The 22,862-nt window shown below is 45.4% G+C and overlaps 1 protein-coding gene across 1 annotated transcript in view; it reads right to left on the bottom strand.

Annotated features, from left to right (window-relative positions):
* LOC124011141 (aryl hydrocarbon receptor-like) overlaps positions 1 to 22,862 on the bottom strand; it is a 96,640-nt gene that overhangs the window by 8,668 nt on the left and 65,110 nt on the right. The window contains exons 3-6 of the mRNA XM_046327941.1: positions 8,204 to 8,304; positions 7,018 to 7,107; positions 880 to 1,000; positions 548 to 687 (exon numbers count right to left, since the gene is read on the bottom strand). Of these exons, the coding sequence (XP_046183897.1) occupies positions 548 to 687; positions 880 to 1,000; positions 7,018 to 7,107; positions 8,204 to 8,304 (452 nt within the window). The remainder of the gene's footprint in view (positions 1 to 547; positions 688 to 879; positions 1,001 to 7,017; positions 7,108 to 8,203; positions 8,305 to 22,862) is intronic.

Genomic DNA, 22,862 nt, shown 5'->3' with positions numbered 1-22,862 from the left:
GCCTACGGAGCTGTGAGGGGAACGGCACCTCAGTACCTCCAGGCTCTGATCAGGCCCTACACCCAAACAAGGGCACTGCGTTCATCCACATCTGGCCTGCTCGCCTCCCTACCACTGAGTTCAGTTCCCGCTCAGCCCAGTCAAAAAGTGTTCGCTGCTCTGGCCCTCCAATAATGGTGGAACAAACTCCCTCACGACGCCAGGACAGCGGAGTCAATCACCACCTTCCGGAGACACCTGAAACCCCACCTCTTTAAGGAATACCTAGGATAGGATAAAGTATTCCTTCTACCCCCCCCCCCTTAAAAGATTTAGATGCACTATTGTAAAGTGGCTGTTCCACTGGATGTCATAAGGTGAATGCACCAATTTGTAAGTCCCTCTGGAGAAGAGCGTCTGCTAAATGACTTAAATGTAAATGTAAGTACTTTCTGGTGACAATACAAAGTGGATGTTTTCTCTACAGCCCTATAGATGAGAGACTCACCGGGAAGCTGAGAGACTCACCAGGAAGCTGAGAGACTCACTAGGAAGCTGAGAGACTCACCAGGAAGCCAGAGGAGTTGTCCAGGAGGCAGCGGAAGCGGCACACAAAGTTCCTCTCCAGGAAGGAGGAGTTCTCTGGTGGGAGCTGCTCAGGGTTATAGGTCACGATGTTCCTGGTGATGTCACTGCTGCTCGCCATGCCTGAACATAGAAATGTGGTGAAAGATCGTAAAATGAGAGCTTATCATCAAAAAACATGGGCCAAATCATAAATTGAAATAAACACACCTAGCTCGAGCATGCTTCCATTGACATCAATCGATGACTTCCACTAAAATCCACTGAAAAAAATGACCCAAACTGTCCACAACCCATTCCCTCCAGGTCACTCACCGTCTCCTCCCTGCTCTGGGTCAAAGGGCTTGGGGTTGAGGGCAAAGTGAAGCTGTCGTCTGAACGTGGCTCTGTCGTCTGTGTGGATCAGCTCAAACACACTCTGGTGAACCACGTCTGACTACAGACAGACAAAGAGACAGGGAAAAGTCAACCAAAGTTAAATCGAGTTCATGACTATGTCTGTAGCCTCCATTGTTATTGTAGAGGCATTATAATAGTGGTGTCTACAAGCCGTATCAGGGCTTCTTAATGACATGGGTACTTCACTTGTAGTCTCCATTGTTATTCTACAAGCCGTATCAGGGCTTCTTAATGACATGGGTACTTCACTTGTAGTCTCCATTGTTATTCTACAAGCCGTATCAGGGCTTCTTAATGACATGGGTACTTCACTTGTAGTCTCCATTGTTATTCTACAAGCCGTATCAGGGCTTCTTAATGACATGGGTACTTCACTTGTAGCCTCCATTGTTATTCTACAAGCCGTATCAGGGCTTCTTAATGACATGGGTACTTCACTTGGAGTCTCCATTGTTATTCTACAAGTCGTATCAGGGCGTCTTAATGACATGGGTACTTCACTTGTAGCCTCCATTGTTATTCTACAAGCCGTATCAGGGCTTCTTAATGACATGGGTACTTCACTTGTAGTCTCAATTGTTATTCTACACGCCGTATCAGGGCTTCTTAATGACATGGGTACTTCACTTGTAGTCTCCACTGGAATGGACAACTAATAGGACAACGAATAGGACAACTAATAGGACAACTAATAGGACAACGAATAGGACAACGAATAGGACAACGAATAGGACAACGAATAGGACAACGAATAGGACAACGAATAGGACAACGAATAGGACTTTAGTAGGACTTGCAACTGTGTTGCCCACCCCTGAAAAACTATAACGACAATGTAATGGACCAGAGCTTATGAAGTCTTACAAAAGCATGTGTGTGACTAAGCAAATAAACCCTGAAGCCACAAGTCTGAAGTGGGCCCTGGACACTGTTTGTTCCTGGTTTCATGTGATTCACTTGTTACTTACAAGTTTCTCTCAGAACAAAAGGAACTACGAGGTTTGTGGTCAAAGCCAAAGCGGACTCTTGGAAGTTGGGACCCGACAGAGTAACATCACATTGCCACATAGCCCGTCAGTCAGACGGCACTCATAAATTTTGCCTCGGTCAAACTGAATTAACTGAAACGATGCATTTCTACTGAGAAACGAATGCGAAAGGCTTTGAGCGAACCATAACCCTAACTATAATCTAACAACTATAAACACTGTTTACCTTGTGATTTATGGCCTAAGTGGGAAACACAGTAAGCTCTGGGTGTGTCTGTTGTGCTGATCACCCCGTGGAGACAGTCCATGAGTGACAACTCATAAAGGGTCAAAGTAAACTACAAAGCAGGGTATGAAAGACACATAGTTACCTGTTAAGCATTGAAAATACCCTATAGTGTATAACTGTAATGAAGGGGACAACCCAGAACTATATGGCGTCTACCTGGCATGATGACTCCTTGCTGTCCCCAGTCCACCTGGCCGTGCTGCTGCTCCAGTTTCAACTATTCTGCCTGCGTCTATGGAACCCTGACTTGTTCACCGGACGTGCTACCTGTCCCAGACCTGCTGTTTTCAACTCACAGATGTGATGTTGTGTTATGTTACAGATGTGGTGTGATGTTGTGTTATGTTACAGATGTGGTGTGATGTTGTGTTATGTTACAGATGTGATGTAACAGATGTGATGTGATGTTGTGTTATGTTACAGATGTGATGTGATGTTGTGTTATGTTACAGATGTGATGTGATGTTGTGTTATGTTACAGATGTGATGTGATGTTGTGCTATGTTACAGATGTGATGTTGTGTTATGTTACAGATGTGATGTGATGTTGTGTTATGTTACAGATGTGATGTAACAGATGTGTTGTGATGTTGTGTTATGTTACAGATGTGTTGTGATGTTGTGTTATGTTACAGATGTGTTGTGATGTTGTGTTATGTTACAGATGTGTTGTGATGTTGTGTTATGTTACAGATGTGTTGTGATGTTGTGTTATGTTACAGATGTGTTGTGATGTTGTGTTATGTTACAGATGTGTTGTGATGTTGTGCTATGTTACAGATGTGATGTTGTGTTATGTTACAGATGTGATGTGATGTTGTGCTATGTTACAGATGTGATGTTGTGTTATGTTACAGATGTGATGTGATGTTGTGTTATGTTACAGATGTGATGTTGTGTTATGTTACAGATGTGATGTGATGTTGTGCTATGTTACAGATGTGATGTTGTGTTATGTTACAGATGTGATGTTGTGTTATGTTACAGATGTGATGTGATGTTGTGTTATGTTACAGATGTGATGTTGTGTTATGTTACAGATGTGATGTGATGTTGTGTTATGTTACAGATGTGATGTGATGTTGTGTTATGTTACAGATGTGATGTGATGTTGTGCTATGTTACAGATGTGATGTTGTGTTATGTTACAGATGTGATGTTGTGTTATGTTACAGATGTGATGTTGTGTTATGTTATGTTACAGATGTGATGTTGTGCTATGTTACAGATGTGATGTGATGTTGTGCTATGTTACAGATGTGATGTTGTGTTATGTTACAGATGTGATGTTGTGTTATGTTACAGATGTGATGTGATGTTGTGTTATGTTACAGATGTGATGTGATGTTGTGCTATGTTACAGATGTGATGTTGTGTTATGTTACAGATGTGATGTGATGTTGTGTTATGTTACAGATGTGATGTTGTGTTATGTTACAGATGTGATGTTGTGTTATGTTACAGATGTGATGTGATGTTGTGTTATGTTACAGATGTGATGTGATGTTGTGTTATGTTACAGATGTGATGTTGTGTTATGTTACAGATGTGATGTTGTGTTATGTTACAGATGTGATGTTGTGTTATGTTACAGATGTGATGTTGTGTTATGTTACAGATGTGATGTTGTGTTATGTTACAGATGTGATGTTGTGTTATGTTACAGATGTGATGTGATGTTGTGTTATGTTACAGATGTGATGTTGTGTTATGTTACAGATGTGATGTGATGTTGTGTTATGTTACAGATGTGATGTGATGTTGTGTTATGTTACAGATGTGATGTGATGTTGTGCTATGTTACAGATGTGATGTTGTGTTATGTTACAGATGTGATGTTGTGTTATGTTACAGATGTGATGTTGTGTTATGTTATGTTACAGATGTGATGTTGTGCTATGTTACAGATGTGATGTGATGTTGTGCTATGTTACAGATGTGATGTTGTGTTATGTTACAGATGTGATGTTGTGTTATGTTACAGATGTGATGTGATGTTGTGTTATGTTACAGATGTGATGTTGTGTTATGTTACAGATGTGATGTGATGTTGTGTTATGTTACAGATGTGATGTTGTGTTATGTTACAGATGTGATGTTGTGTTATGTTACAGATGTGATGTTGTGTTATGTTACAGATGTGATGTGATGTTGTGTTATGTTACAGATGTGATGTGATGTTGTGTTATGTTACAGATGTGATGTGATGTTGTGTTATGTTACAGATGTGATGTTGTGTTATGTTACAGATGTGATGTTGTGTTATGTTACAGATGTGATGTTGTGTTATGTTACAGATGTGATGTTGTGTTATGTTACAGATGTGATGTGATGTTGTGTTATGCTACAGATGTGATGTTGTGTTATGTTACAGTTGTGATGTTGTGTTATGTTACAGTTGTGATGTTGTTTTATGTTACAGTTGTGATGTTGTGTTATGTTACAGATGTGATGTGATGTTGTGTTATGTTACAGATGTGATGTTGTGTTATGTTACAGATGTGATGTTGTGTTATGTTACAGATGTTGTGTTATGTTACAGATGTGATGTTGTGTTATGTTACAGTTGTGATGTTGTGTTATGTTACAGATGTGATGTGATGTTGTGTTATGTTACAGATGTGATGTTGTGTTATGTTACAGATGTGATGTTGTGTTATGTTACAGATGTGATGTGATGCTACAGTGCCTTGCAAAATAATTCACCCCCCTTGGCATTTTTCCTATTTTGTTGCATTACAACCTGGAATTAAAATATATTTTTATTTGGGTTTTATGTAATGGACATACACAAAATACTCTAAATTGGTGAAGTGAAATGAAAAAAAATGACTTGTTTCAAAGAATGTAAAATAAAATAAAAAGTGAAAAGTGGTGAGTTTATATGTATTCACCCCCTTTGCTATGAAGCCCCTAAATAAGATCTGGTGCAACCAATTACCTTCAGAAGTCACATAATTAGTTAAATAAAGTCAATGTGTGCAATCTAAGTGTCACATGATCTGTCACATGATCTCAGTGTACAGTTGAAGTCGGAAGTTTACAAGTTTACATACACTTAGGTTGGAGTCATTAAAACTCGTTATTCAACCACTCCACAAATTTCTTGTTCTTAACAAACTATAGTTTTGGAAAGTCGGTTAGGACATCTACTTTGTGCATCACACAAGTAATTTTTTCAACAATTGTTTACAGACAGATTATTTCACTTATAACTAACTCACTGTATCACAATTCCAGTGGGTCAGAAGTTTACATACACTAAGTTCACTGTGCCTTTAAACAGCTTGTAAAATTCCAGAAAATTATGTAATGCTTCAGAAGATTAGGCTAATTGACATTATTTGAGTCAATTGGAGGTGTACCTGTGGATGTATTTAAAGGCCTACCTTAAAATTCAGTGCCTCTTTGCTTGACATCATGGGAAAATCAAAATAAATCAGCCAAGACCTCAGAAATGTTTTTGTAGACTTCCACAAGTCTGGTTCATCTTTGGGAGCAATTTCCAAACGCCTGAAGGTACCAAATTCATCTGTACAAACAATAGTATACAAGTATAAACACCATGGGACCACGCAGCCTTCCTACCGCTCAGGAAGGAGACGCGAAGGACCTTGTAAAGATGCTGGAGGAAACAGGTACAAAAGTATAAATATCCACAGTAAAACGAGTCCTATGTCGACATAACCTGAAAGGCCACTCAGCAAGGAAGAAGCCACTAATCCAAAACCGCACGGAAAAAGACAGACTATGGTTTGCAACTGCACATGGGGACAAAGATTGTACTTTTTTGGAGAAATGTCCTTTGTTTTGATGAAACAAAAATAACTGTTTGGCTATAATGACTATCGTTTTGTTTGGAGGAAAAAGGGGGAGGCTTGCAAGCCGAAGAACACCCAACCGTGAGGCACGGGAGTGGCAGCATCATGTTCTGGGGGGGCTTTGTTGCAGGAGTGACTGTTGCACGTCACAAAATAGATGTCTTCATGAGGAAGGAAACTTGTGGATATATTGAAGCAACAGCTCAAGACATCAGTCAGGAAGTTAAAGCTTGGTCGCAAATGGGTCTTCCAAACGGACAATGACCTCAAGCATACTTCCAAAGTTGTGGCAAAACGGCTTTATGACAACAAAGTCAAAGTATTGGAGTGGCCATCACAAAGCCGCTCAAGTTCTGTTTCTTTGTCTTATTTCTTGTTTGTTTCACCAAAATACATTTTTTTGCATCTTCAAAGTGGTAGGCATGTTGTGTAAATCAAATGATACAAAACCCCCAAAAATCTATTTTAATTCCAGGGTACAAGGAAACAAAATAGGAAAAATGCCAAGGGGGTGAATACTTTTGCAAACCACTGTATGTTACATATGTGATGTGATGTTGTGTTATGTTACATATGTGATGTTGTTACAGTTGTGTTACAGATGTGATGTGATGTCCCATGTGGCTCAGTTGGTAGAGCATGGTGTTGGAGTTGGTAGAGCATGGTGTTGGTGTTGGTAGAGCATGGCGTTGGAGTTGGTAGAGCATGGTGTTGGTGTTGGTAGAGCATGGTGTTGGTGTTGGTAGAGCATGGTGTTGGAGTTGGTAGAGCATGGTGTTGGAGTTGGTAGAGCATGGTGTTGGAGTTGGTAGAACATGGTTGTGGGTTCGATTCCCACAACCCTGGCGTATGCACTCACTACTATAAATCGCTCTGGATAAGAGTGTCTGCTACATGACTAAAATGTCAAATGTAAACGTAGTTACAGTTATGTTACAGACGATATTGTAGTTACCTGATGGAAGCCCAGGTAGTCTTGGATAGTAGGAGAGGCATAGAACACATGTCCCTCAGCTGTGACCACCAGCACAAAGCCATTCAGAGCCTGCAAGACCAGATACAGTGTTAATACAGTAAAGCACACTCTCACTATATAACATTTCATTTCACTGCTCCAGACGAGCTTCAAAAACGAACGCATGAATGACAGGGTTGCATTAAAGATGACATTTTGTTCATCTGGGGGTATTATCATCTGGCAACCTGTTTCCTATGGGGGTTTTATAATCTGGCAACCTGATTACTATGGGGGTATTATAATCTGGCAACCTGATTACTTTGGGGGTATTATAATCTGGCAACCTGATTACTTTGGGGGTATTATAATCTGGCAACCTGATTACTTTGGGGGTATTATAATCTGGCAACCTGTTTACTATGGGGGTATTATAATCTGGCAACCTGTTTACTACATGGGTATTGTAATCTGGCAACCTGTTCACTATGGGGTTATTACAATCTGGCAACCTGTATACTATGGGGGTATTGGTGCGGCAGGGTAGCCTAGTGGTTAGAGCGTTGGACTAGTAACCGGAAGGTTGCGAGTTCAAACCCCCGAGCTGACAAGGTACAAATCTGTCGTTCTGCCCCTGAACAGGCAGTTAACCAACTGTTCCTAGGCCGTCATTGAAAATAAGAATTTGAATTTGTTCTCAACTGACTTGCCTAAAGATAAAAATCAAATAAAACAATTATAATCTGGCACCCTATTTACTATGGGGCTATTATACCTGGTATAACCTGGTAACTGTTTACTGTCACGCCTGCTCCAGCTCCCCGGCACATGAGGGCACCAGGCTACCCAGCATTGTGCCCTCCTACCATCATCATTACACACACCTGCCTTCTCCCCGTCACGCACATCAATGATTATTGGACTCAATCACCTCTCTCATTACCTCCCCTATATCTGTCTGGTTCCCCGCTCTGTTCCCTGCGTCTGCATTGACTGTCATATGTCCTTGCTGACGCTGTTCCTCATTAAAATGTTCAACTTCTTGTACCTGCTTCTCAACTCTGTCTGTCTGTCTGTCTGTCTGTCTGTCTGTCTGTCTGTCTGTCTGTCTGTCTGTCTGTCTGTCTGTCTGTCTGTCTGTCTGTCTGTCTGTCTGTCTGTCTGTCTGTACTGTACTGTACTGTACCTGGAGAAGTAGGTCCCCCTCGGAGAAGGTTGGGGCGTTCATCCCATTCATGTTCAGGCCATCCCCCCCAGGAAACAGGACACTGCTTTTCTTCATGGTTGCTGCAGACAGAGAGGGAGAACAACAAGCTCACATCAGCACGCTATCCTGAAAGCAATGCACACAGGAATCTGGGGTTTCTGGAGTCTGGATATTTGGAACTTTTATCTGCCCTCAGCCAACTCTTCTGAGTTGATGTTCCCATCTAGTGGCCTAGCCAGTCACCAGACCTGAACCCAATAGAACATCTTTGGAGGGAGCTGAAAGTCCGTATTGCCCAGCGACAGCCCCGAAACCTGAAGGATCTGGAGAAGGTCTGTATGGAGGAGTGGGCCAAAATCCCTGCTGCAGTGTGTGAAAACCTGGTCAAGAACTACAGGAAACGTATGATCTCTGTAATTGCAAACAAAGGTTTCTGTACCAAATATTAAGTTCTGCTTTTCTGATGCGTTAAATACTTATGTCATGCAATAAAATGCTAATTAATTACTTAAAAATTATACAATGTGATTTTCTGGATTTTTGTTTTAGATTCCATCTCTCACAGTTGAAGTGTACCTACAATAAACATTACAGACCTCTACATGCTTTGTAAGAGGGAAAACCTGCAAAATTGGCAGTGTATCAAATGCTTGTTCTCCCCACTGTAGGTAGCACACAGGAGGACATTTTTCTGTTTAGATCATTTCCTTTTGAATTTCAAGATAAATGTAAAATGTTCCTGTTTTGATTAATTTAATAGAGTGAGTTAGGTCTGCTCTATACCATACGAAATTAGCATACCCCCTGAGTCCCTTCCTTGTTTCACACCTGGTTGTTTTTGTGGATGGGACTACCAGCTCTCTGTAACCTAGAGGGCAACCGGTGGGTCCGTCTCTTCTATACCATGTTTCTTGTAGGATGACAATGTCTGTATTTCTGATTTATCTGATGAAGTCCAGGTTCCTGCTCTTTAGGCCAAAAGCAGATTACCTCAGGCTTTGGATATTCCAGGATGAAATAGTGAAGGCTTTGTCTTCCATAAAGTGTCCAATATTGTTGGTTGGGTGGTTTGGCCTCATGCCAGTAAGTGTGAGCAGAGCCTGCTGAGCATCTGGTACTGTATATTCCATCAGCTTGGGCTAGTGTAAGAGTAGGGCCTGTTTGCCCGCTCACTGCCTGGGAGTATGTGTAACTTTCATGTTGAGGCACTCTTTGCGGGAGTAGGGGACATGGGTGGGCAGGAGGGGCATAGGACTGATCTGAGGAGGCCTAAATGGGGTGTGGGCATGGTTGACTTGGGGGTGGGGGGGTTGTTGATTGGTTGGGGTGGGTGGACCTGGTCGTAAAAAATCTGAAACCCACAATAGAAGCTAGCCAGAAGCTAACCAGAAGCTAGCCAGAAGCTAACCAGAAGCTGGCCAGAAGCTAGCCAGTTTACTGGCTAACGTTAGTATTCAGCTAACCACGGTTTGTGGTCATCAGCTATCCTTTAGCTCGAAAAGCTATCGCTAGTTTTGTACAATGCGACTCAGACCAGAACATACCGGACCTATTTTTCTCTCCATATCTCCGGGTTTCAACCGCAAGCTCTGTACATCTCGCAGCTAGCTAGCTGCTATCCGTGTGACTATTGGCTTACGTCGATCCCGGAGCAAACATCAATTATTCAGGAGCTATCCAGCTGAAGAGTTCCATCAGCCACTCCTGGGCTACAATCACCTATCCGGACCCGTTTTACTGCCGATGCGGAGCCCCACCGGGCCTTCACAACTGGACTACCGACGTTATATGCCTGAGGGAGTTATCCAACTGGCCCCTCCGTCGCGACGTTACCTGAACGCTCATCTGCGCTAATCGTTAGCTGTCTTATCGGCTGCTATCTGAATAGGTCTATCGGACAATTTCTTCTTGGGTCAGTATAACTATATCTATTTTGCCAATTGGATTGATCCCCTCTACCACACGGAACCCCACTAATCTACTGATGGAAACGCACGAGGGGCTAAAAACAGACCTCCATCCTATGCTAGCTTGCTACCGATGGCCCGGCTAGCTGTCTGAATCGCTGTTACCCCAACACACCTCACTACTCACTGGACCCTTATGAACACTCGGCTAAGCATGCCTCTACTTAATGTCAATATGCCTTGTCCATTGCTGTTCCGGTTAGTGTTTATTGGCTCATTTCACTGCAGAGCCTCTAGCCCTGCTCATTATACCTTATCCAATCTTTTAGTTCCACCATCTGTCATGTTTTGTCATAGATTGTCATGTCTTGTCCCTGTGCTTTCTCTTCTATTCGTTTCCCCCTGCTGGTCTTATTAGGTTCTTTCCCTCTCTCTATCCCTCTCTCTCTCTATCGTTCCGTTCCTGCTCCCAGCTGTTCCTCATTCTCCTAACTACCTCGTTTACTCTTTCACACCTGTCCCCTATTTTGCCCTCTGATTAGAGTCCCTATTTCTCCCTCTGTTTCCGCTTCTGTCCTTGTCGGATCCTTGTTTGCTGTGCTGTGTTCTTGTTCCGTTCTGTCGTGTTTTTGCCTTCATCAGATGCTGCGTGTGAGCAGGTGTCTCTGTCAGCTACGGCCTGCGCCTACCCGAAGCGACCTGCAGTCTGTGGCCGCTTCTCCTGTTATTCCCCTCTACAGACTAGAGGATTTCTGTTATTCCCCGTTTGGACATTTCCTGTTAAGGATTCAGGATTTGTCGTTTTCTGTTTGGACTTGAATAAACTCTGTTTCTGTTAAGTCGCTTTTGGGTCCTCACTCACCTGCATAACACCATCCACATATGCGATGACATCACCTGGTTTCAATGATGTTTCTAGAGACAATATCTCTATCATCATCACGCAACACCTAGATTTACCTCCACTGTATTCACATCCTACCATACCTTTGTCTGCACATTATACCTTGAAGCTATTTTATCGCCCCCAGAAACCTCCTTTTACTCTCTGTTCCGGACATTCTAGACGACCAATTCTCATAGCTTTTAGCCGTACCCTTATCCTACTCCTCCTCTGTTCCTCTGGTGATGTAGAGGTGAATCTAGGCCCTGCAGTGCCTAGCTCCACTCCTATTCCCCATGCGCTCTCTTTTGATGACTTCTGTAAGTGTATTAGCCTTGGTTTCATGCATGTTAAAATTAGAAGCCTCCTCCCTAAGTTTGTTTTATTCACTGCTTTAGCACACTCTGCCAACCCGGATGTTCTAGCCATGTCTGAATCCTGGCTTAGGAAGACCACCAAAAATTCTGAAATCTCCTTCGCTTACTACAACATTTTCAGACAAGATAGAACGGCCAAAGGGGGTGGTGTTACAATCTTGCAAAGATAGCCTGCAGAGTTCTGCCCTACAGAGGTCTGTACCCAAACAATTTGAACTTCTACTCTTAAAAATCCACCTCTCTAAAAACAAGTCTCTCACCGTTGCCGCCTGCTATAGACCACCCTCTACCCCCAGCTGTGCTTTGGACACCATATGTGAACTAATTGCCCCCCATCTATCTTCAGAGCTCGTGCTGCTAGACGACCTAAACTGGAACATGCTTAACACCCCAGCCATCCTACAATCTAAGCTTGATGCCCGCAATCTCACACAAATGATCAATGAACCTACCAGGTACCACCCCAAAGCCGTAAACACGGCCACCCTCATAGATATCATCCTAACCAACAAGCCCTCTAAATACACCTCTGCTGTTTTCAAACAAGATCTCAGCGTTCACTGCCTCATTGCCTGCATCCATAATGGGTCAGCGGTCAAACGACCTCCACTCATCACTGTCAAACGCTCCCTGAAAAACTTCAGCGAACAGGCCTTTTTAATCGACCTGGCCGGGGTATCCTGGAAGGATGTTGATCTCATCCCGTCAGTAGAGGATGCCTGGTTATTTTTAATTTTTTAAAATGTCTTCCTCACCATCTTAAATAAGCATGCCCCATTCAAGAAATTTAGAACCAGGAACAGATATAGCCCTTGGTTCTCTCCAGACCTGACTGCCCTTAACCAACACAAAAACATCCTATGGCGTTCTGCATTAGCATTGAACTGCCACTGTGATATGCAACTTTTCAGGGAAGCTAGAAACCAATATACACAGGCAGTTAGAAAAGCCAAGGCTAGCATTTTCATGCAGAAATGTGCTTCCTGCAACACAAAGTTCTGGGACACTGTAAAGTCCATGGATAATAAGAACACCTCCTCCCAGCTGCCCACTGCACTGAGGATAGGAAACACTTTCACCACCGATAAATCCACTATAATTGAGAATTTCAATAAGCATTTGTCTACGGCTGGCCATGCTTTCCACCTGGCTACCCCTACCCGGTCAACAGCACTGCACCCCCACAGCAACTCGCCCAAGCCTTCCCAATTTCTCCTTCTCCCAAATACAGTCAGCTGAAATCTGGACCCCTACAAATCAGCCGGTCTAGAGAATCTGGACCCTCTCTTTCTAAAATGATCTGCTGAAATTGTTGCAACCCCTATTACTAGCCTGTTGAACCTCTCTTTCGTGTCGTCTGAAATTCCCAAAGATTGGAAAGCAGCTGCGGTCATCCCCGTTTTCAAAGGGGGAGACACTCTTGACCCAAACTGCTACAGACCTACAGTATACATGTATCTATCCTACCCTGCCTATAAGGTCTTCGAAAGCCAAGGCAACAAACAGATTACCGAACATTTTGAATGCCACCTTACCTTCTCTGCTATGCAATCTAGTTTCAAAGCTGGTCATTCATTGATCTGGCCAAGGCTTTCGACTCTGTCAATCACCACATCCTAATCGGCAGACACGATAGCCTTGGTTTCTAAAATGATTGCCTTGCTTGGTGTCGTGGCAGAATCATAATTCTTTAGGTAACATTTATAAATAAGATGTTTATTAATTTTCATAAGCATGCTTATGTGGTAAAAAAGTTACTTGGGCCGAGAGAGGGGAGAGGTCGGGTTAGTCTTATCTGTGAATGTGTCTGTAACTATTCCTAAACCATGTGAAAGGATGGTGAGATTAATGGGGAACCAGTTAGGTGGCTCCACAATGTCTGTGTGCCAGTCACGTCTCTCTGTGATCTTGTCCAGGAGGGGGTGTATTTGATATATGCCATTGGATGAGGTAATGATTTTGGTCCTAAGTGGTACCAAGAACGAGATAAGAACTTAGATCCTCAGTTTGGTCTTCTAAACGATAATTTATAGCCAATGATGTCTGGCTATGTGTGTCTTTGCTATAAAGGATCTCAGTTGCCAATATGTAAGCACTCTCAGAGAATTAATTTATAGACACTGAATTGATCTGAGAGTCACAGGGCTATGGTGAAGCTCATATAATTAAAGATGGACTTTATGATAACTCTTGACTTGTGTGTGGTTTGCTCTCTCATGATTTGGTAATACAGGAAATTTCCACGACACTGGTTCACCAACTACTGCTCTGATAGAGTTCAGTGTGTCAAATCGGAGGGCCTGTTGTCCAGGCCTCTGGCAGTCTCTATGGGGGTGCTGCAGGGTTCAAATTCTTGGACCGACTCTCTTCTCTGTATACATCAATGATGTCGCTCTTGCTGCTGGTGAGTCTCTGATCCACCTCTACGCAGACGACACCATTCTGTATACTTCTGGCCCTTCTTTGGACAGTGTGTTAACAACCCTCCAGACGAGCTTCAATGCCATACAACTCTTATTCCGTGGCCTCCAATTGCTCTTAAATACAAGTAAAACTAAATGCATGCTCTTCAACCGATCGCTGCCTGCACCTGCCCACCTGTCCAACATCACTACTCTGGACGGTTCTGACTTAGAATATGTGGACGACTACAAATACCTAGGTGTCTGATTAGACTGTAAACTCTCCTTCCAGACTCACATCAAACATCTCCAATCCAAAGTAAAATCTAGAATTGGCTTCCTATTTTGCAACAAAGCATCCTTCACTCATGCTGCCAAACATACCCTTGTAAAACTGACCATCCTACCAATCCTCGACTTCGGCGATGTCATTTACGAAATAGCCTCCAATACCCTACTCAATACATTTTATGCAGTCTATCACAGTGCCATCTGTTTTGTCACCAAAGCCCCATATACTACCCACCACTGCGACCTGTAAGCTCTCGTTGGCTGGACCTCGCTTCATACTCGTCACCAAACCCACTGGCTCCAGGTCATCTACAAGACCCTGCTAGGTAAAGTCCCCCCTTAGCTCGCTGGTCACCATAGCAGCACCTACCTGTAGCACGCGCTCCAGCAGGTATATCTCTCTGGTCACCCCCAAAACCAATTCTTCCTTTGGCCGCCTTTCCTTCCAGTTCTCTGCTGCCAATGACTGGAACAAACAACAAAAATCTCTGAAACTGGAAACACTTATCTCCCTCACTAGCTTTAAGCACCAGCTGTCAGAGCAGCTCACAGATTACTGCACCTGTACATAGCCCATCTATAATTTAGCCCAAACAACAACCTCTCCCCCTACTGTATTTATTTATTTTGCTCCTGCTCCTTTGTACCTCATTATATCTATCTCTACTTTGCACATTCTTCCCACTGCAAATCTACCATTCCAGTGTTTTACTTGCTATATTGTATTTACTTCACCACCATGGCCTTTTTTTGCCTTTACCTCCCTCAGCTCACCTCATTTGCTCACATTGTATATAGACTTATTTTTCTACTGTATTATTGACTGTATGTTTTGTTTTACTCCGTGTTTAACTCTGTGTTGTTTTATGTGTCGATCTGCTTTGCTTTATCTTGGACAGGTCGCAATTGTAAATGAGAACTTATTCTCAACTTGCCTACTTGGTTAAATAAAGGTGAAATAAATAAAATAAAATAAAAAGGCTGTTCAAGTCCAGGGTGGAGTGGTGGGCCAGGACAAAATGTGGCTTTCAGGCACAGTCACAGTCACGGGAAATACTTGCGTTGTCAGAGGGGTTATCAGGAGGGCTATCAGGGTGGCTGACGGGGGGGGGGGGGGGGTGTTCAGAGGGGTGAGATCCCCTGGGCTTGGGGGTTCTTCATTTGTCTGTACCAGCTGTGATTTTTAGGCTATGGACAGGGGTGGACTGTTCTGCTATGGTGTCGAGACTTTTGTCAGGAGCTGAGATGGGCTGTTCTGCTGGCTTCTCTGTGGGGGTGGCCACCTCTCTAGTAGGTTGTTCTCTTTCACAAGCCATCCCCCACACCCTCTCCTCCAGCAGTCTGATCCTCTCCTCCATCCCCCACACCCTCTCCTCCAGCAGTCTGATCCTCTCCTCCATCCCCCACACCCTCTCGTCCAGCAGTCTGATCCTCTCCTCCATCCCCCACACCCTCTCGTCCAGCAGTCTGATCCTCTCCTCCATCCCCCACACCCTCTCGTCCAGCAGTCTGATCCTCTCCTCCATCCCCCACACCCTCTCCTCCAGCAGTCTGATCCTCTCCTCCATCCCCCACACCCTCTCGTCCAGCAGTCTGATCCTCTCCTCCATCCCCCACACCCTCTCGTCCAGCAGTCTGATCCTCTCCTCCATCCCCCACACCCTCTCCTCCAGCAGTCTGATCCTCTCCTCTAGTGCTCTGTTCTTCTCTTGCTCCTGCTCTTTCTCCTGTTGAAGTTGTCTCACTACAGTCCAGCGTGCAGATGTCTCTCTCCACCTCCAGCTCTCCAGATCTAGTTAAGGGGGTGTTGTTGTGCTGGACCGTTGTCTGGATCTGTGCTGACTGGAGTGTAATCATCTGCTGTTCCAGCTCCACCTGCCTTACCTCCAGCTGGGTGAATTTATCCTCCATTTCAATGAGGGAGTAGTACTCTGTGCTGTGAGTTTGACTTTCCACTTGGGTTGCTCGTCTGTGGGGTTATATAATGAAGAGGTCTAGTCTGACCCGCTCAGGGTTGGGGTATCTTTCTCAAGGGAGAGCTTCTCCTGCTGAGCTAATTCTTTGATTAGGTGACAGTCCACCTGAAACTGTCTGGGGTTACCAATACTGTTCCAGACTTATAGAGATCTATATTTCTGACTCAGAGTCCTCATTGTTCAATATCCTGAGTTTCCACCCCTCGTTAACCCCCCCCCCTCTCAACAGAGGGGTAGTGTGTTAATATAGCACTGTGCTATGCCAGGGGATGGTCTGTCTGGAAGATTAAGTTGCTTATGTTCCCAATTTTTTAACAGTATCTCTTGATTTTCCATAAGGAGCTCCATTTTGTACTCTTTTCTTGCCTTATCATTTATTATATACCGAGGGTACTGTATTTTAATGACCTCTGATCAGCGGGAGGCAGCTTCAAAGCCTTCTGCATTTGGTTTGGAGTAGCCGGTTTGATTCTCCTGCCGTTGCTGGACTAAAGAGATCTGACTCCTCTCATCTGACACGTCAGTGCTAATTGAAGCTGTATCTCCTTGGCCTAGCAGGCTTGGTGGTCCATCTCCTTGGCCTAGCAGGCTTGGTAGTCCAACTCCTTGTCCTAGCAGGCTTGATAGTCCAACTCCTTGTCCTAGCAGGCTTGGTGGTCCAACTCCTTGTCCTAGCAGGCTTGGTAGTCCAACTCCTTGTCCTAGCAGGCTTGGTGGTCCAACTCCTTGTCCTAGCTGGCTTGGTGGTCCAAGTCCTTGTCCTAGCAGGCTTGGTGGTCCAACTCCTTGTCCTAGCAGGCTTGGTGGTCCAACTCCTTGTCCTAGCAGGCTTGGTGGTCCAACTCCTTGTCCTAGCAGGCTTGGTGGTCCAACTCCTTATCCTAGCAGGCTTGGTGGTCCAACTCCTTGTCCTAGCAGGCTTGGTGGTTCAACTCCTTGTCCTAGCAGGCTTGGTGGTCCATCTCCTTGTCCTAGCAGGCTTGGTAGTCTAACTCCTTGTCCTCGCAGGCTTGGTAGTCCAACTCCTTGTCCTAGCAGGCTTGGTAGTCCAACTCCTTGTCCTAGCAGGCTTGGTAGTCCAACTCCTTGTCCTAGCAGGCTTGGTAGTCCATCTCCTTGTCCTAGCAGGCTTGGTAGTCCATCTCCTTGTCCTAGCAGGCTTGGTGGTCCAACTCCTTGTCCTAGCAGGCTTGGTGGTCCAACTCCTTGTCCTAGCAGGCTTGGTGGTCCAACTCCTTGTCCTAGCAGGCTTGGTGGTCCAACTCCTTGTCCTAGCAGGCTTGGTGGTCCATCTCCTTGTCCTAGCAGGCTTGGTAGTCTAACTCCTTGTCCTAGCAGGCTTGGTAGTCCAACTCCTTGTCCTCACAGGCTTGGTAGTCCAACTCCTTGTCCTAGCAGGCTTGGTAGTCCAACTCCTTGTCCTAGCAGGCTTGGTAGTCCAACTCCTTGTCCTAGCAGGCTTGGTAGTCCAACTCCTTGTCCTAGCAGGCTTGGTAGTCTAACTCCTTGTCCTAGCAGGCTTGGTAGTCCAACTCCTTGTCCTAACAGGCTTGGTAGTCCAACTCCTTGTCCTAGCAGGCTTGGTAGTCCAACTCCTTGTCCTAGCAGGCTTGGTAGTCTAACTCCTTGTCCTAGCAGGCTTGGTAGTCCAACTCCTTGTCCTAGCAGGCTTGGTAGTCCATCTCCTTGTCCTAGCAGGCTTGGTAGTCCAACTCCTTGTCCTAGCAGGCTTGGTAGTCCATCTCCTTGTCCTAGCAGGCTTGGTAGTCCAACTCCTTGTCCTAGCAGGCTTGGTGGTCCAACTCCTTGTCCTAGCAGGCTTGGTGGTCCAACTCCTTGTCCTAGCAGGCTTGGTGGTCCAACTCCTTGTCCTAGCAGGCTTGGTGGTCCATCTCCTTGTCCTAGCAGGCTTGGTAGTCTAACTCCTTGTCCTCGCAGGCTTGGTAGTCCAACTCCTTGTCCTCACAGGCTTGGTAGTCCAACTCCTTGTCCTAGCAGGCTTGGTGGTCCAACTCCTTGTCCTAGCAGGCTTGGTGGTCCAACTCCTTGTCCTAGCAGGCTTGGTAGTCCAACTCCTTGTCCTAGCAGGCTTGGTAGTCCAACTCCTTGTCCTAGCAGGCTTGGTAGTCCAACTCCTTGTCCTAGCAGGCTTGGTAGTCCAACTCCTTGTCCTAGCAGGCTTGGTAGTCCAACTCCTTGTCCTAGCAGGCTTGGTAGTCCAACTCAGCATTCAGCCCCATAAAGTAAAATATATAATTTTAATGTATTTTTCTTCTTGGCTATTGAAAATAAAATCTAGGTTCAGACTGAACATTACTCACTCAGTTCCAGGTTGAATGGTGTTTTCAGTTTGTTTGCCAGAGCATTTGCTGTATAGCTTGGGCCTTTCAGGTAATTCCGTAATTCCATCCAAAATCAGGTTGTAGGTTTTGAGTTTTGATCTGGAGCGAAGGTTATGCTGTGGAGGGTAGAATCCTTTAAATGACCCTGCCGAAAAATCGAAGTTTATCTAACTCCAAGTCAATATTTTTCCAAGAACATGCTGAAAGATGCAGGAGCTCATCTGCTCATGACCTCTCTCTCTCCCTCTCACTGGCCCAATTCCTCCTCTCTCCCTCTCACTGTCCAAACTCCCGCTCTCCTTCTCACTGGCCCAACTCCTCCTCCCTCCCTCTCACAGGCCCAACTCCTCCTCCCTCTCACTGGCCCAACTCCCTCCTTCCCTCCCTCTCACTGGCCCAACTCCTCCTCTCTCCCTTTCAATGGCTCAACTCCTCATCTCTCCCTCTCACTGGCCCAACTCTTCCTCTCTCCCTCTCACTGGCTCAACTCCTCATCTCTCCCTCTCACTGGCACAACTCCTCATCTCTCCCTCTCACTGGCTCAACTCCTCATCTCTCCCTCTCACTGGCTCAACTCCTCATCTCTCCCTCTCACTGGCTCAACTCCTCATCTCTCCCTCTCACTGGCCCAACTCCTCCTCTCTCCCTCTCACTGGCTCAACTCCTCATCTCTCCCTCTCACTGGCACAACTCCTCCTCCCTCCCTCTCACTGGCCCAACTCCTCCTCTCCCTCTCACTGGCTTAACCCCTCCCCTCCCTCTCACTGGCCCAACTGCTCCTCTTCCAACTCCTCCTCCCTCCCTCTGACTGGCCTAACTCCTCCTCCCTCCCTCTCACTGGCCCATCTCCCTCCCTTGCCCTCACTGGCCCAACTCCTCATCTCTCCCTCTCACTGTCCAAACTCCCTCCCTCTCCCTCACTGGCCCAACTCCTCCTCTCTCTCCCTCACTGGCCCAACTCCTCCTCTCTCTCCCTCACTGGCCCAACTCCTCATCTCTCCCTCTCACTGTCCAAACTCCCTCCCTCTCCCTCACTGGCCCAACTCCTCCTCTCTCTCCCTCACTGGCCCAACTCCTCCTCTCCCTCTCACTGGCCCAACTCCTCTCCCCCTCACTTGGCCAACTCCCTCCCTCCCCCAACTGCTCCTCTCTCCCTCTCACTGTCCAAACTCCCTCCCTCTCCCTCACTGGCCCAACCCCTCCTCTCTCCCCCTCACTGGCCCAACTCCTCCTCTCTCCCTTCACTGGCCCAACTCCTCCTCTCTACTCTGCTCAACTATTCTACCGGTTCCTTCCCCCTGTCATGCCTGCTTCACTCATCAGCCAATCATCACTCTCATGTCCTTCTCTTTTTGTAATTCTCTACTCTGTCATTACTCATTGAGCCACCACACACCCCTATCTATGTCCTGTCCTCTACTGGACAGAAACACAGAGTTGGTCTCTAAAACGAGGCTTTACGTGATTCTACAGGACGCAATAATTCCTGTCTCGTATTGCTCTTCTGTCCCTGCAGTGTATTTCTTCATGTCATCCCATTCCCATCCCTGTCCCTGTCCCCGTCGGATCCCTGTTCCAATCCCATTCCTACCCCTGTCCCCATCCCACCCTTGTCCCATCAATGTCCTTGTCCCATCCCATCCCTGTGCCAGTCCCCGTCCCATCCCTGTCCCATTTCTGTGCCAGTCCCCGTCCCATTCCTGTGCCAGTCCCTGTTCCCATCCCATCCCTGTGCCAGTCCTCGTCCCATCCCTCTCCCATTCCTGTGCCAGTCCCCGTCCCATTCCTGTGCCAGTCCCTGTTCTCATCCCATCCCTGTGCCAGTCCCTGTCCCATCCCTGTCCCATTCCTGTGCCAGTCCTTGTTCCTATCCCATCCCTGTGCCATTCCGTGCTAGTCCATGTCCCCATCCCATCCACGTCCCCGTCCCATCCCTGTCCCATCCCTGTGCCAGTCCCCATCCCATCCCTGTGTCAGTCCCCATCCCACCCCTTCCATGTGCCAGTCCCCATCCCACCCCTTCCATGTGCCAGTCCCCATCCCATCCCTGTGCCAGTCCCCATCCCATCCCTGTGTCAGTCCCCATCCCACCCCTTCCATGTGCCAGTCCCCATCCCATCCCTGTGCCAGTCCCCATCCCACCCCTTCCATGTGCCAGTCCCTGTCCCCATCCCTGTGCCAGTCCCTGTCCCATCCCTGTCCCATCCTCGTCCCTGTACCACAGTCAAACATTAGGAGACGCAGAGTGAACAACTGGCATGTGTAAGATTACGAGATATGGTTCTGCTCTCACTCAATGGGTTTGAAGCCTTGCCACTGACTAAATCTACTTTTTCTGCTCTCCTCTAAATTACAATATTGGCTGACAGTTCGTACCAAAAACATGGGCTATTTATGTTCAGTCTTTAACTCCTTGTTAAAAATACCTTGATCAAAAGGTTGAACAAGTCAACTCGCCAGGTTTTCACTGAAAAACAGATGGACACCAGCTTTAAGGAGAATGCCTCTATTTACAATATTAATTATGAATATTTTGTAACAGGCTTTATGAACTGTGTAATATTGATGCAAGACAAAAGCGCTCACGATTTTATTGCAGCATGCTTGTGGACATTATAGGTATAGCATCCCATAAGAAAGACAAGGCCAGACTGAAGAGTTTAATACTCCATATCAGATCAGAGCATAATTCATCACTGTAAAACTCTAGTTGATTTCTATGAAAATCCTTTTCCATTAAATAAATGGAACTGTGAAGCACCTGCTGTTGCTACAAAACAACTCCTCATATTTCTGGGGCTTCACAGATATGTTGACTTGCTTCTGGCAAAACATGTAACCCTATACAAACGACTTTTATTCTACGCAACTAAAATGAAAGAGAACATACAGTAATAAACTGTAGAGAGGGTATTCCCAAGATCGCCAAACAGATAGGGCATGTTTACATAGAGGCTAGCAGTTATAATGATGACAGTTGTGGATACTCTCTCTGTGTGAAAGGGTTCTTCTTTAGACAACATGAAACACAACCCGTAGAACCGGGCTTTCTTCTCAGAGAAGAATCGTTCACAAAAACAAAGCAGCAGATTCCCAACAGGAAAAATCCTAACACATTAAACTGTATATCAGTGTTTGAAAGGGGTTAAATATGCATTAAAAAAATATAGTATGTGTATTTATTTACATGACAATGAGAATGGTATGATGTGTGTTGACTGACTGTATGTGGCAAATGGCTTTTAGGCTCTCGGATGAACATTCCCTGGGTGTACCCTACCCTACCCTACCCTACCTTACTCTACCCTACCTTACCCTACCCTACCTTACCCTACCCTACCCTACCTTACCCTACCCCACCTTACCCTACCCTACCTTACCCTACCTTACCTTACCCTACCTTACCCTTCTGGTCCTTCTGTAGCTCAGTTGGTAGAGCATGGCGCTTGTAACGGCAGGGTAGTGGGTTCGATCCCCTGGACCACCCATACGTAGAATGTATGCACACATGACTGTAAGTCGCTTTGGATAAAAGCGTCTGCTAAATGGCATATATATATATACCTTACCCTACCTTACCCTACCTTACATTACCCTACCTTACCTAACCCTATCTTACCCTACCTTACCCTACCTTACCTCATCCTACCCTACCTTTCCCCCCTACCATACCTTCCTACCCTACCTTACCCCACCTTACCTTACCCTACCTTAACCTACCTTACCCTACCTTCCCCCCCTACCACACCCCCCCCTACCCTACCTTACCTTACCTTACCTTTCCCTACCCTACCTGGGCAGACTTTCAGAAGAACGAGAACTAAACAGCCCAAATATGCCATTCGTATGGTTAGAAAATACATGAAGGGTTTCATGACATGATCACCGGTCTGGCTGCAGTTTTACATTTAATCCTGAAAGGAAAAGCTTTGCATTGGTGTGATATGTTGGAAGCACTTCTAGCAATGGGAAAATCAAAAGCTATTGTACCTGTGGATATTGGGTAGTATCGTATAATCCAAGTCAAATATTTGACAAATAAACCTTAAATGTATTTTTTAATTGTGATAGAATTAAAACTTTTATAGAGAAATGTCTCAGATCGCTTTTATGAAAGGTGTCTACGACATTCTATGCCATCTTTTTCACATCATTATTTGAGGAGTCAGACTGTAGCAGTGTTTATCTGTGGGTACACATTGACTAACATTCTAGGGGATTATTCAGACAGAACGTACCCCTCTTGAAACTGTAATCACTCTTCATTTACACAACCAACGAGGTTGATTGACAGGTGATGTGAAATGGGAGTGATGCCACTGGTCTGTACCTGGAACACTGTGTGTCATCGCCGAAGAGCTACAAAGCCTGTTTAGACAACCACATCCATTGATGAGATTACAAAAGACGGGTTTTGGCACAGCCCCAGTTTTAAAAGGAAGGCTGAGATCACACTGCTT

The sequence above is a fragment of the Oncorhynchus gorbuscha genome, linkage group LG01 (genome assembly GCF_021184085.1).
Source record: "Oncorhynchus gorbuscha isolate QuinsamMale2020 ecotype Even-year linkage group LG01, OgorEven_v1.0, whole genome shotgun sequence".
Classification (NCBI taxonomy): Eukaryota; Metazoa; Chordata; class Actinopteri; order Salmoniformes; family Salmonidae; genus Oncorhynchus; species Oncorhynchus gorbuscha.
The sequence above is the reverse complement of the archived record's forward strand: the minus strand, read 5'-3'. Positions and strand labels throughout refer to the sequence as shown.